This window comes from Mustelus asterias, chromosome 12 (assembly GCF_964213995.1).
Source record: "Mustelus asterias chromosome 12, sMusAst1.hap1.1, whole genome shotgun sequence".
Lineage (NCBI taxonomy): Eukaryota > Metazoa > Chordata > Chondrichthyes > Carcharhiniformes > Triakidae > Mustelus > Mustelus asterias.
Window position 1 is genome coordinate 108651544 of NC_135812.1, and position 15701 is coordinate 108667244.

The 15701-nt window shown below is 43.5% G+C and overlaps 1 protein-coding gene across 2 annotated transcripts in view; it reads right to left on the reverse strand.

Moving 5' to 3' along the window:
* mbtd1 (mbt domain containing 1) overlaps positions 1-15701 on the reverse strand; it is a 61819-nt gene that overhangs the window by 18283 nt on the left and 27835 nt on the right. For both annotated transcript variants that reach the window (XM_078225859.1, XM_078225858.1), the window contains 5 exons: positions 12093-12148; positions 7418-7522; positions 6440-6587; positions 4559-4641; positions 1654-1888 (listed from right to left, as the gene is read on the reverse strand). In XM_078225859.1, coding sequence (XP_078081985.1) covers positions 1654-1888; positions 4559-4641; positions 6440-6587; positions 7418-7522; positions 12093-12148 — 627 coding nt within the window. The remainder of the gene's footprint in view (positions 1-1653; positions 1889-4558; positions 4642-6439; positions 6588-7417; positions 7523-12092; positions 12149-15701) is intronic.

Consider the following 15701-nt stretch of genomic DNA (forward strand, 5'->3'; position numbering starts at 1 on the left):
CTACCTTGTATTAAGTTGATCTTTCTCTACACCCTAGCTATGACTGTAACACTACAATCTGCTCCCTCACCTGTCCTTCTCCTTATACAGTACGCTTTGTTTGTGTAGCGTGCAAGAAACAATACTTTTCACTGTATACTGACACATGACAATAATTAAATCAAATATAAAGTTATATTGTACCAAGACTTGTACAAGAGGAGGAAAGCTGGATCATAAAATAAACTTAAGTAGTAGCTTTAAGGAAGAGGTGGACAGACTTTTAATTAGTAAGGGTTTGAAAAGCTATGGGTGAATGGGCAGGTCGAGTTGAGATCAGCCATGATCGTATTAAAGGGCGGAGGAGGCTCGAGGGGCTGAATTGCCTACTCCTGTCCTTCGTTCTTATGACTATGAAAACTCTGTTGATTCTGGAATAGTCCAAGCAGATTGGGGGGTGACAAATGTGACCCCGCTATTTAAAAAAAATAGGGAATTAGACTGGTTAGCCCAACATCAGTAAATGCTAGAGTCTATTGTAAACAATGCGCTAAGAGGACACCAAGACATTATCAACAGAATTAGACAAAGTCGGCATGAATTTATGAACGGGCAATCAAGTTTGACAAACCTGCTAGGGATTGAGGATGTAACTTGCAAAATAGATGGAGGGGAACCAGTTGATGTGATGTATTTGGATTTTCAAAAAGTGTTGAAGAAGTCCCACATAAATAAGAGTTTAGTGTGCAAGACTAAAGCACATGGGATTGGTATGGATTGAGAATTGGTTAGCAGACAGGAAACAGAATAGGAAGAAATGGGTCTTTTTCGTAGTGGCAGGTGGTGTTTAGTGGTGTCCCACGCTTGAGGCCCAGCTGTTCACAATACACATCAATGATTTGGATGAAGGAACCAAATGTAATATTTTCAAGTTTGCTGACGACACAAAATTTGGTGGGAATGAGAGTGGTGAGTTGGATGTCAAGAGGCTTCAATGTGATTTAGTCAAGTTGTGAGAGTGGATAAGTACATGGAAGGTGCAGCATAACGTGGATAAATATGAAGATATCCACTTTGGCCAAAAACAGAATGGCAGAGTATTCATACATTGAAGCAGCATTGCGATGAGCATTTGAAATGCCATGGCATTAGAGGCTATGGGCCAGTTGCTGGAAAAAGGGATTGGCATAGACCGGTACTTGGACAGAGTAGACACGATGGGCCCAAAGGCCTCTTTCTGTGCTGTAAAAACTTTAACTCTATAATTCGATTCAAATTGGGAAATGTTGACACGTGAAGGGTATCCTTGTACACCAGTCACTAAAAACACACATGCAGGTACAGCAAGCAGTCAAGGAGGGAAATGGTATGTCTGGCATCATTACAAATGCAAGGATATCTTACTACAGCTGTACAGGGCCTTGATATGGACTGTTGTGTGAAATTTTGGTCTCCTTACCCAAGAAAGGATATACTTGCCACTTTAATTATATGTGGCTTCCTTCAGGCTCAGGTGTGCCTGTCCTGGAAGTTGGGCTGTCACCTGCATCTCAAGGGCAATTAGGGAGGGACAATGAATGCTGGGCTTGGCAGTAACACCCACACCGTGAACACAGAAAGACACACACCCCATGCTGCCAATTGGTTTTTTAAAAAAAAATCCTGGTCACTTACACTGCGATGCTGGAGGTTGAAGCTGGTAGCCCGTCAGTTCACACCAGCCGACAGGATAGAGATCAGGAGATTCACAATCCACCCACTGGTCATACTCATCCTCCCAGCCATCAAAGTGGATCCTGAGGAGGCGGTGGACAATGCGGGTAACAGTCGCTACGCACACCAAGCGTGGCTCCATTAGATCCACGGCTTCCAGTTTCATTCCCACTCGGAAGCCATGGTTTGGGACTTCCTGTGTTTGAAGAGAAAGTTAAAGATCAGAAAATTTGAAAACTCATCAAAATAACAGTCCGATAGGCAGTGCCTAGTGCTAGGGTCAACTCGGGCTGCCCTCTGATAGCACACCACAGGGGCCACATCACACTTATGTTTCAGTGAGTAGAAGCAGAATGAACTCAAAGAGGAGGATCACAATGGAATCTCAACAACCGCATATAAGCAATTTCCAGCAGGAATTATTCAACAGCCATTAGGAGCTGGTAACCTGGCAGCTCTGCCTTTCATTTAGTCCTACAGTGTGGGGGCCAGTTGCAACATCTCAGGAGCCCTGGCTGGGATTAACAAACTCTGTCAAGAGATTAAACCTGGGTCCCACCTAGTCATTGTGTGGGTCAGTGCTTCATCAAAGCACACCTGACTCAACAAACTCAGAATGTGATGTTTGCTATCCAAATGTTAAAAGCAGCTCATTTGTGCACAAACCAATATCTAATGGATGCATTTAGAATCTCAGAGCAGTGAGAGTGGCTGAAAACGTGACAGCAATCTCAGCTTACTAACAAAGGCCACGTCATACAAGGGACCTTTAATGGAACAATCTGTATCAGCTTAAAATAGGTCCAAGTGTCAATGACCAGGAGTTCTCCAAGACCCAAGCTGCTTTTTAAAGGAGTTCCCCAATTTTTAAAGAGAGAAAGTATGAAAGAGTGGAGGAAGCGGAAGTATTTTCATCTCTGACACCTTATGTCGGCACGGTAGCACAGTGGTTAGCACTGCTGCCTCACAGCACCAGGAACCCGGGTTCAATTCCCTGCTTGGGTCACTGTCTGTGTGGAGTTTGCACATTCTCCCCGTGTCTGCTTAGGTTTCCTCCGGGTGCTCCGGTTTTCTCCCACAGTCTGAAAGACGTGCTGGTTAGATGCATTGACCCGAACAAGCACTGGAGTGTGGTGACTAGGGGAATTTCACAGTAACTTCACTGCAGTGTTAATGTAAGCCTTACTTGTGACTAGCCGTGGAAAATTTGTCCATACCGACTTGCATCTCTGGCTCTGAGCCAGTATACAGGGCGCAGTCATCGGCAAAGAGGAAGTCACTCAGAACAGTCTCCTTCACTTTGGTGATAGCTTGAAGTCTCCTCAGGTTGAAGAGCTTCCCATCCACTCTATACTTAAGGCTGATTCTAGCAACACTGTCCTGGAAGGCATCATTCAGCATGGCAGTAAACATCATGCTGAACAGTGTGGGTGCGAGCACACAGCCCTGTTTGACATCATGGGTGACTGGGAATGCCTCAGAGGATTCTCCGCCATCCAGTACTCTGGCCATCATGGAACTGGCGTACCATCTGAATGAATTTGCGGGGGCAGCCAAACTTTGACATGATCCTCCACAGGCCTTGTCGGCTGACAGTGTCGAAGGCTTTCACGAGGTCAACAAAGATTGTGTAGAGCTCGCGATTCTGCTCCTGACACTTCTGAAGTTGGCGCACGGCAAAAATGTCAATAGTCCCGCGACTTTTGCGGAAGCCACACTGTGACTCTGGAAGCAGGCCCAGCTCCAGATGAGTGACCAGACGATTCAGCAGGACTCTTGCGAGGGTTTTTCCTGCGATGGAGAGCAGCGAGATTCCGAGATGGTTGTCGGATACTTGCCGACTGCCCTTCCTCTTGTAGAGGTGTACAATGGAAGCATCTTTAAGTTCCTGAGGACAACTTTGGACTCACCATCAACATTAAAAAGACTGAAGTCATGCACCAGCCTGCTCCTCATGTACCGTACACAGAGCCCATAATCACAATCAAAGGGCAGAAACTACAGGCAGTGGACCAGTTCACTTATCTTGGCAGCACCCTCTCCCGAGCAGTGACTATTGATACAGAAGTTAACTGCAGAATAGCAAAGGCAAGTTCTGCTTTCGGTAGACTGCGTTCCACTGTATGGGAACATCGAGGAATCAGCCCAGCAACAAAACTGAAGGTCTACAGCGCCATGGTACTCACTACCCTCCTGTATGCCTGTGAAATGTGGACTGTGTATCGAAGGCATGCAAGACAGCTCAATCATTTCCACATGACTTGTCTTCACAGAATATTATGCATCAGATGGCAAGACAAAGTACCAGACACTGAAGTTCTCTCTAGAGCAAGTCTACCATCAGTCCACACACTGCTGATGAGAGCACAGGCCCGGTGGGCAGGTCATGTCATCCGTATGCCGGACGAGCGCATCCCCAAGCAGCTCCTTTTTGGGGAACTCTCTGCTGGAAGACGCTCGCATGGAGGGCAGAAGAAGTGTTACAAAGACACACTCAAGGCCTCCCTGAAGTCGCTTGACATACACACGACCATCTGGGAAACGCTGGCACAAAACCGCCCTACCTGGCGCTGCCTCATCCACAAGGGCTGTCAAGCTTATGAAGCAAGGTGCAATGCTGAAGCACAACTTAAGCGCGAGCTGCGCAAGTCCAGAGCCACCAGCGCAACAACTACAGCGCCTACACAAGTCTGCCCAATATGTGCCAGGACATTCCGTGCCCGAATTGGCCTGATCAGTCTTCTTCGGACACACTGCATCCAGCCTCATAATGACTAATGGTGTCGAGGTCCTCATCGACGACGATGGACGAACAACAACAACTTGTGACTAATAAATAAACTTCACTTTAACTTTATGTTCTCACCTTGTTGAATAGTTTGACAGGTGCTGCAACAGATCCAGTCTCCCTAAGGTAATCGAACCATTTGAAAGGAATTTTGGAGTAACCTGTAAAATAGGCAGCATTACCTTAATGCAGCAGTGACATGTTCATTTAGCCTCCTGAATCAGAAACTGTGATCCAGACATCTACCTCTTAGGTTCAACTGGTGGAACAGTATAATGGCTCAAGTTCTCGGCCTTTTGGCTAAGATCAAGAGTAGTATGGTCGGCAGCCCATGGTTGGCCGCACTTGGTTGAGGTCATTAGGTTATACTGAAGCTTCATATGTTTCATATGAAGCAATTTTTTAAAGCGGCATCTCGGCCTTTTGGCTAAGATGCAGATGAGCTCAAGTCTTGGAGGAGGAACCTCCCCCTTCTCCAATCAGCTTGGCTCATGTAGATCAGGCCCAGGACAGGGTGGTTTGGTCGCTCGCCCTGTCTTGTCAGCCTGGATCTGAAATGTCTCAACTTGTTGAGACTCTGAATTGGATTTGATTTGATTGAATTGGAAAAGTATAAAAAAAAAGTATAATGGCTCAAAATGGCAGGATATCAGTCCACATTCCTGCTTCAAATAATAAACCAGTAGAGGGAAAGAAAACAAAAGCGACTTCAATGCCTCCCCCCCGTCCCCATTTATTATTCTTCCCTCCTTTCTGCAGGCAACGACTGCACGTTTTGCATGGCTTTGGAGATGTATCTGATCCATATGGCCATTAACTGGCTATTCATCCATGGCAGCATTACCACTGAACCCAATCCCATTGGATATTCATTACGCACATCTGCACTTTGTCAGAGTGAGTGGATGGTGACATGAAGCAAGAACTCAAATTGTTTTTCCTCTCCTTAGCCCAGGGACGCCAAAGCTAATTGGAAAAGACTCATTTCTTCCTGATCAAGATCCAGGTAACTCAACTCAGACCAGACATCTGTTCTGGTACCTTCTTGATCCTTGGGATTTTATATTCTGTGAGATACATAGCAAGTCTCCTCAATTTTTAAGGGACAGTGCCACTCTGGAGCCATGATCGGCTTTATTTTAAAAGTGACACTGTTTGAGGAAGAGATATTAGCTAGGTAACCAGGGAGAACGTCACTTTTCATCTTTGAAGTAGGCCCATGGGATCTTTCACATCCACCAGAGGGCAGATGGGGCCTCAGTTTGATGTCTCCTGCTGAAGACGGCACTTTCAACTGCACTGAAGGGTTAGACAAGACATTGTTTTACAGCAGAATGAATAAAAGGTAGCTCTGAACAACGATGGCACATGTGAGTTACACGGGCAGTGCAGATACGGTACAATGGAAGACACAGGGTCCATTATCAGTGGTAAGTTGCTGCAGAGTTGCTCTAGTTTAGTGTGGACTAGACTGGCAACCTGCAGCCTCATAAATTCCCCTTTTCAGTTTCACCCATCACCAAACCATGAGGTGGAGATAGGCACACTCTTACATGGGCTAAAAGCAAGGCTAAACGTGAAAAATAATGTGTCTAATACAAGCTCTCTGACAAGGATCAACTCTGAACTGATTTTGCTGCAACATTTCACACCAATCCCCAAATCATCTCAATGATGTTCACATCATTAAGTAACTTGGGTTTCAAGGGCAGCTCTGCTTTCGATTGACCTGGGAGCTACTCTGAAGGAATCACATCATCAACCAACTCAGTGGCAGTAAGTTTACAAGAGAAGTTGAATTTAATGGAACATAAAGCAGACAATGGGCATCAATGCCCAGCATAAAATTAATTTACACTGCATCACCCAAACATATCCCAACGCAATGTTTCACACTATTTTGAAGATAGGTACAAAGTGTAACAAACTGTTACAAACAGCCAATGAAAACGGCATTACCTCTGGGAGGCGTCAATTCAATCTTGTTAATTTCACAGAACCCCACGGGAAAGATTGACGGCGAAGTTGAGTGGTAGCAAAACCAGTCCGAGCCATCTGCTGCCTCTGAGCCATCAATACCAATCATCAGGTAGCCCTCAGCCAATACCTGAGAAAGATAATGGAAAAGTCAGCAAGTCAGGAGATGAGAAAAACACACGACACTCCCACAAAAATTCACATAGGTGCCCCATGCAGTTGGATGCAGAAGAACACTTGGCAGTGATAATTTCTCCTCCTTGTGTAACTCAGGGAAACCCAAACCAACAAATTCAACTTGGGAGCCAAAACATTTCTGCAGCTCTGGTTAGCAGAGCAAATGAGCAAGGTTATTGCAGGATTAAGAAAACTACACCATCTCAGTGAAGAGATACACTCCTACAGGTTGAGACCTTGTTGGCTCCACTTCTGAGTAAAGAAACACAGAGATTTGCAGTATATTCAGAGTGTCAACACTGAGGTCTTTCACCCAGCAAAAAGGGGAATTTTTTGTTTCTTTCACAAAAACAGATTAATGGAAAGATTATATTTCATTACTGCAATCAGAGTGTTTGCTTGCTTTTGATCTTGGTTATAAGACTCCAACAACGGGCAATAGGGGATCATATCCAACCTTCATGAACAAAGTAATCCGGAAATAGCTTAACTAATTAGCATGGTGGTTTTAAACCTCAAATATATGCAAATGCTTTAAATATTAAAAAAAGTCTAGGTTGATCATTTGAATTTACAGATATGCAAAATAGGTTTTTACCAGGGCTAGGCAAGACTAGCTGCTTTTATGAACACTATACTCTTGGGTTCTGGTTAACAGGTTAAGCAATAACTATTGTAATTCCACCTTTCATAAATGGATGGTACAAAGGATGCAGGTTTGGCAGCAAGACGATATTGTCTCTGTGGGCCAAGTAGAAACTGACAAGTCCAAGCACAAAATACCTTTCTAACGGTGGCCACACAAATTGCAGAAAGATTCAGTGGATCAATTGCTTCCAGTTTCATCCCTTCCTGGAACCACTCTCCACTCTGGTCCACATCCCTCACCTGAAGATCAAGAGATTCAGCATGATCACAACAACCAGAAAACCATTCTCAAAAGATTCATTCTCAGGATGCGAGCTTTGCCAGGCCAGCATATATTACCCATCCTTCATTACCTTGAGAAATTGTTGGCAAACTGCCATCCTGAACCACTGCACGACACAACTGAGTATTTGCTCAGCCACTTTAAGGCCAATTAATAAGACACATTTGTATGGGAAAAGAAGATGGAGTTCGTTGTATGTGGCAAATGTTGTGTATTTAAAAGAATTGCAGGTTGTTTTAAGAGCTGATCACATGATTTGATGATGTAATTTGGGTATTGCAGAGACTGTTGTTTTACTCGGTACAGAGAACATCTCGTCAATGAACCTTGTTGTTACTTTGAACCCATGTATGCAAACTACATTATTTGCTTTGGTCAGCGGCAGGAAGTTTAGAGGGGATGTGAAGAAAAACTTTCACCCAGCGGGTGGTGGGAGTTTGGAACACTCTGCCTGAAAGGGTGGTGGAGGCAGAGACCCTCACAATATTTAAGTATTTAGATGTGCACTTGCAATGCCGAGGCAGACAAGGCTATGGACCAGGAGCTGGAAAATGGGATTAGAATACTTAAGTGGTTTGTCTTTGACCGACACACACAATGGGTCGAAGGGCCTTTTATGCGCCATATACGTCTCTCACTCTGACATTACAGAAAGAAAACTGTCAGCGAGTCGGAATTTTGTTTCATCGAGAACATAAAACAAAATCCCAAGAAGAAAAAAATTGTGGGTCCTCACACTGTGAATATTAGAAGGTTGGGGAGAAGCAGGTAAAGCCGCCTTTGTCCCAGATTACCATGGGCTACTCCCCGTTGAGCGGAGAGCAAGGCAGGCCTTCTTGAATAACCTCAGCTGGTATAGGAATTGAACCAGTGATTTTGGCATCACTCTGCATCACAAACCAGCTGTCCAGCCAACTAAGTTAGTCAGCCCCCAAAGAGAAGCAACAATAGATTGAAATGCCAGTGAAGGAAGACTCAGATTTTAAAAAAACTCTCTGCGTGGTCATAAAAAAGGTTTTTTTCCCATCTGATCAGAGAAGATTCCAGACAGTATCTGGCACATTTAAAAAGGAATGCTTTGCTCTACAGTTGGGGTTGTTTGAAAAAAAAAAAGAAATGCATTAAGTCATTAGTCTCCAGGGTAAAAAGGGGGCTATAAAGGCACACCATCAACAGAGTGCTATTCTAATGCATTATCACGCTTACCTTTACCTATTAAGCAGCTACCATTAACTAGTTTTGCTAGCGTTCTTCATTTTTCATGAGTAGATCATTTGCCTGTGACAGATTCTGAAGTTCAGAGACATACCAGAAATGATCAGTGATGGGGAAGGTGATGGATATGGTCTTGAAAGGAATGATAGCTGGAACGCATCATCCACATCCTGATCTGAAACTGTGTGTGTCATAGAAACATAGAAGATAGAAGCAGGAGGAAGCCATTTGGCCCTTCTAGCCTGCTCCGCTATTCATCACGATCATGGCTAATCCTACCTTCTCCCCATAACTTTTGATCCCATTCGCCCCCAAGTGCTATATCTAGGCGCCTCTTAAATACATTCAATGTCTTGAATGTCAGGAAAGCTTGAGTTGACCGTCCAAGGTGTGCGTCTATCGTGGGGAATCAGAGTGACCATTCCTCCTAGTCTGCATGGAAGAGTTCGTGAACAAAATGAAGGTCATTCTGGTATCGTCAGGATGAAGGATTTAGCACATTATTTTTGGTGGCAGGGTCTGGATGTTCAGATTGAAGAAAAAGTGGGAGTGTGTCAATCCTGTGCACAAATATGAAATAGACCATCGTTGCCTCATTTACACCATTGGCAATGGCGATGATTGCATGTAGATTTTGCTAGTCCATTTGAGGGCTTAGTCATAATTGATGCACATTCAGTGGCCAAAACTATCCCCCTGCATAGGGTTAGGGGGATAGGGCGGACCTGGATAAGATGTTCTTTCAGAGAGTCAATACAGACTCGATGGCCCAAATGGCCTCTTTCTGCAGTGTAGGGATCCTATAGTGCATGAGATCGATTACATCCTAACAAACCACTGAAAAACTTGACAAAACTTTTGCAAGATTTGGAACAGATTGTTAACGATAATGGTTCAGTTTACTTCCCAGGAGTTTGAGGATTATCTCAAAGTAAATGGCATTCAGCATATAAAATTGGCACCTTATCGTCCATTAACCAATGGATTAGTTGAAAGATTCATACAATCCTTGAAACATCTTTAAAAGCTTCAAAAGAGCAAGTTTCATTATCACATCGTATGAATAGTTTTTTTGGCATCCTATTAGAAACACTACTCATGCAACCAAAGTTCACCTGCATTATTCTGAAACAGAAAGTTGAAAACTACATTTGATTTGCTATTGCTACCCAAAGCCTCAGAGATAGTAGAGTGTCTACAACAATCTCAAGTTGCTAGACGAGAAGTCAGGGCAAAATAACACATTTCAACAAGGAGATCGAGTGTTAGTGTGTAATTATGTTACGAGTGAGAAATAGGTACCAGCCATAGTTTTAGCAAAAACAGGTCCAATTCTTACACGATTTAAACCAAAGATGAACTGGTTTGGCGATGCCATGCTGATCAATTGTTGTCACCTCAAAATTATTCTTCACAATCATCTCCAAAATTACCAACTTTAGTCCCTAATGTTGTGAATACTACTGCGGAGGATATAATTGAATCTGAGTTGCCCAATGATTGTGTCTCTGCTACTATACCATGTGAGAATGATGCAGAATTAGTTCCAAGAGAAGAAATGTCTACTGAAGTTCCAGGTCAGACTTTTAGGGTCAAGGACAGCCAAATTCCAGTTCACTGTATACAACAAAAGAGGGATAGATGTCCTCCTGATCGACTTGCAGCATGACTGTGTATAATGATTAATGATGCATAGTACTATGTCTAGAATTTTTTTGGTCCAATGTATAACATCGTAGTAATTTGTCATGACCGCAGAAAGTAAAGTGGGAGGGATGTTATATATTTTAAATGGTTGTAGGTTGCTTTAACAGCTGATCACGTGATTTGGTGCTGTCATTTGGGTGTTTGTAGAGGCTACTATTTTACTTTTAGTTTGTACTCTGTACAGAGAATGTTTCTTCAATAAGCCTTATTGTTGTTACTTTGAATCACGTGCACAAACCATGTTCTTCTCATTTTGTTAAAATCCATAACCCCTAACATAGTTGGGACATTACAGCAAAGTAAAAAGGACAACCATTTGATGCAAATAATTGAAAACTATTCTTTGTGCAAAAAAATGAAGCTTCACTAGATTTGAATGAAAATGTTTCAGGAAGCTATCAGGTGAATTAAAAGAATACATCACCATTGATTCTATAAACAAAGGTGACGATGGTAACAGTCTATAACCCTCCAGTGTTTCTACACAATCAAATTCTAATGGACGTGCCATTATACAGATAGACTCAAGGAAGGCGTTGTCATAATGTTGATATAATACCTGATTCCTGAACAAGGATTTAATCCTGGAACAAAATTGGTAGTTAGGGAGCTTCTCTCAGTGTTAGATGATAAAATTAATAGATAGATTTCAAGGAAATCATGTATTTATTCATCGAACAATACTGAGCCCAGGAGATATAAACCTATCTTTTCAACTCAAGAGAAAACAATTAGGCTTTCACATTTTATGACTACAGACAAGATACAAGGCTAGACTCTTGAAAAAAATGTAGCCATATGCCCAGGCCTGTTTTTACACAGATTTATGTAGCTTTTTCCAGAGTGAGAATTTTGGTTCAGTTAAAGTGCTTGGTTTACGAATAACTAGAAATCCTGTATATATAGCACTGTTGCAATAGAGATATTAATTTGACCACAAATGTCTTGAGTCTGTTAGTAAATCATATTTACCTAATCTAGCCAGTTCCACCCCATTGATTTTGTAATGCATGATTAAACAGTATTTATGTCAATTCCCTCCTGCATGAAGTAATAAGCACTTAGTCAAAGTAACTCTCAGCAAAGGTGCTCTCTGGCAGTTTTCTTTTTAGAAAGACACATCCCACTTCTAAATCTATTAATGAGAGAAACCAGAAAAAAAAACTATATGTAGCCAGGAAGCACAGGGCTTTTAGGATTTCAGATGACCCAAAACAAAAATAAATAACTTTTCCCTGGAATATTCTACATTGCTCTATTAAGGGTTGATGCGCGATTAAATCACTCGGGAGGCTGGATCGTACCCGGGAAATAAAGGCTTTTATTAGTAACAAGAATGGAGCATACTGCTTAACAATACAATCCCAGACTAAAGGGTCACCCGGCAGTGCAGTGACCTTTATACTCCTACAGGTAGGCGGAGCCAACCGGAGTGTACCACAGAACAATACCAACAGGTAGAACACCCCAACCCTAACCCCAACAGTAACAACAGTAACATATGTACAAGTACCCATAGTGCTAACCATCTATGGTTCAGTACCCATAGTGGTAACCATCTATGGTTCACCACAAGGGTACAATGCCTCACTTCTATAAGCTTACCTTTGCAAATAATTGTGGTGCAGCATCACACTGTCCTTCCTGCTTCTTTGAACCATCTAAATATTAAGGAAGGTTGTAAAAGTAATTGAATATATAAAAAGGAATGCAGTCAAGCAACACAGGAGGTGAGGTATCAGTGATGGACACTAAATTTAGATGCAGAGTCGAAGGCAAATCCAAACTAGGCTAATGTTTAGCATTAGTCTTCAGAATAAATTTACAGGCAAGAAGAAATCAATGGTCAAAACAATTTCAGATTTCAGCTACATCCTCATTTTTAAACCTGCATAAAATTCCATAGCTGTTCCTAGATTTTCAATCCCTCATATTTCTCTCAACTTCTAAAGCTGTGGCTATTTATATCTTTTAAAAATTCATTTACAGGATGTGGATGTCGCCTGCTAGGCTAGCATTTATTGCCCATCACTAGTTGCCCGCGGTACGGTGTTGGTGGGCTGTCTTTTTGAACCGTTGCAGTCACTGAAGTATTGCAGGAATACTGTGAGGACCCATACGCTTTGTAATATCCAGTGCCTTCAGACATTTCTTAATATCACATGTAGTGAATTTAAAACATATTTCATGATACTTCAAAGTGCTTTATAGTCAGTGAAGTACTCTTGAAGTGTAGTTATGTAGGAAACAGTGTAATGTAGGAAATGTGACAACCAATTTGTGCACAGTAAGATCCCAAAAAGAGCAATATAATAATAACCTGATATGTGGGCTTTGCTAGTTGGGCCAACATTTATTGCCCATCCTTAGTTGCCATCAAGGTAGTGCTGGGGAGCTGCCTTCTTGAACCGCTGCACTCCAAGCTATAGGTACACCCACAGAGCTGCTAGAGAGCGATTTCCAGGATTTTGACCCAGTGACTGCGAAGGAACAGCGATAACTTGGAAGTGTAAGATGGAGGGCAACTTGCAGGTAATAGCTGTCCCAGTATCAGCTGCCCTTGTCCTTCTAGATGGTAGTGATGGTGGATTTGGAAGATGCTGCCCAAGGAACCTTGGGGGTTCCCGAGGTGTATCTTGTAGATGGTACACTGTTGTCACTGCGCGCAATGGTGGAGGGAATGAATGCTTGTCGAAGGGATAGTAATCAAGTGGTCTGCTTTGTCCTAGATGGTATCAAGTTTCTAGAGTGCTATTGGACCTGCACTCAACCAGGCAAGTGAAAGGTATTCCATCAGACTTGTACCTTGGAGATGGCTGACAGGCTCTGGGGACTCAGGTGGTGAGTGATTCACCACAGGATTTCTAGCCTCCAAGCTCCTCTACTAGCCAGTATTTATATGGCTAGCCCAGTTCAGCTTCTGGTCAATGGTAACCCCCTGAATGTTGATAGTTGGACATTTTAGGGATGGTAATGCCATTGAGTGTTAAGAGGCGATGGTTAGATTCTCTCTTGTTGGAGATGGTCATTACTTGGCACTTGTGTGGCGCAAATGTTACTCATCACTTGTCAGCCCAAACCTGGATATTGCCCAGTTCTTGCTGCATTTGGACATGGACTGCTTCAGTATCTGAGAAGCCGCGAATGGTGTTGGACATTGTGCAATCATCAGCGAACATCCCCACCTCTAACCTTATGATGGAAGGAAGGTCATTGATGAAGCAGCTGAAGATGGTTGGGCCTAGGACACTCCCCTGAGGGCTTCCTGCAGAGATGTCTTGGAACAGAGATGATTGATCTCCAACCATAACAATCCCCCTTTGTGCCAGGTGCGACTCCAACCAGGTTATTGCTGAGTAAGTGCCGCTTGATTGCATGTTAATGACACCATCCATCATTTTACTGATGATCGAGAGAAGACTGATGGGGCAGTAATTGGCCGGGTTGGATTTGTCCCGTTTATTGTGTACATGACATACCTGGGCAGTTTTCCATATTGGCAGGTAACTGCCACTGTGGGAGCTGTCCTGGGACAGCTTGGCTAGGGGTACAGCAACTTCTGGAACACAAGCTTTCAGTAATATTGCTGGAATATTGTCAGGGCCCATTGCCTTTGCAGTATCCAGCACCTTCAGCAGTTTCTTAATATCACGTGGAGTGAATCGAATTGGCTGAAGACTAACATCTGTGATGCTGGGAACCTTTGCAGGAGGCAGAGATGGATCAGCCCTTCTGGCTTAAAATTGATGTAAATACTTCAGCTTTCATTTTCAAGAAGGAGTTAGATATAGGTCTTGGGGCCAAAGGGATGAGAGTATATGGGGGGAGAACTGGGAACAGGTTACTGAGTTGGAGAATCAGCCATAATCATAATGAATGGTGGAGCAGGCTTAAAGGGCTGAATGGCCTACTCCTATTTTCTATGCTTATCTTTTGAACTGATGTGCTGGGCTCTTCAATTATTGAGGATGAGTGTACTTATGGAGCCTTCTCCTCCAGTGAGTTGGTGAATTGTCCACCACCATTCATGGCTGGATGTGACAGGACTGCACAACTTAGATCTGATCCGGTTGGTTGTGGAATTGCTTAACTCTAGTCTATTACTTGCTGCTTATGCTGTTTGGCATGCAAGTAGTCCTGTGTGTAGCTACACCAGGTTGACACCTCATTTTCAGGTTTGCCTGGGTGCTGCTTCTGGAATGCCCTCCTGCATTCTTCATTGAATAAGAGTTGATCCCCTGGATTGGTGGTAATGGTAGAGTGGGGGATATGCCAGGCCATGAGGTTACAGATTGTGGTCAAGCACAATTCTACTGCTGCTGATGGCCCACAGCATCTCATGGATGCCCAGTCTGGGGTTGCGAGATCTATTCAAAGTCAACCCATTTAGTACAATAGCTGAGGGGAGGCCTGATAGAGGTCTACAAAATTATGAAAGGCATAGACAGGATGCATTGTCAAGAGGCTTTTTCCCAGGGTGGAAGTGTCAGTTACAAGGGGGCACAGGTTCAAGGTGAGGGGGTGAAAGTTTAAGGGAGATACGCCGGGGAATCTTTTCACAGTGAGTGGTGGGTGTCTGGAAAGCGCTCCAGAGGTGGAAGCAGGCACATTAGCAACATTTAAGAGACATCTGGATGGTACATGGATAGAGGGGGAATAGAGGGATTCGGACCGAGTAAGGGCAGAAGCTTTTTTTTTTGAAGTTTGTTGGGGCATCATGATCAGCATGTGCTTGGAGGGCCGAAGGGCCTGTTCCTGTGCAATACTTTTCTTTGTACATAACATAACAGAGAGTATTCTCAATGTGAAGACAGAATTTTGTCTCCACAAGAACTGTGTGGTGGTAACTCCTATCAATACGTCACGGACAGGCAGGTTGGTGAGGATGAGGTCAAGTATGGTTTTCCATCTTGGGGTTCCTCACCACCTGTTGCAGTCCCAATCTAGCAGCTGTGCCCTTTAGGATCCGGCCAGCTCAGTCTGTGCTGGTACTACCGAGCCATACGATGATGGACATTGAAGTCCCCCACCTAGAGTACATTCTGCACCCTTGCCACCCTGTGTTTCCTCCAAGTGGTGTTCAACATGGAGGAGTACAGATTCACCAGTTGAGGGATGACTATATGTGATATTAAGCAGGAGGTTTCCTTGTCCATGTTTGACCTGATGCCATGTGACTTCATGTTGAGGACTCCCAGGGCAACCTCCTCACAT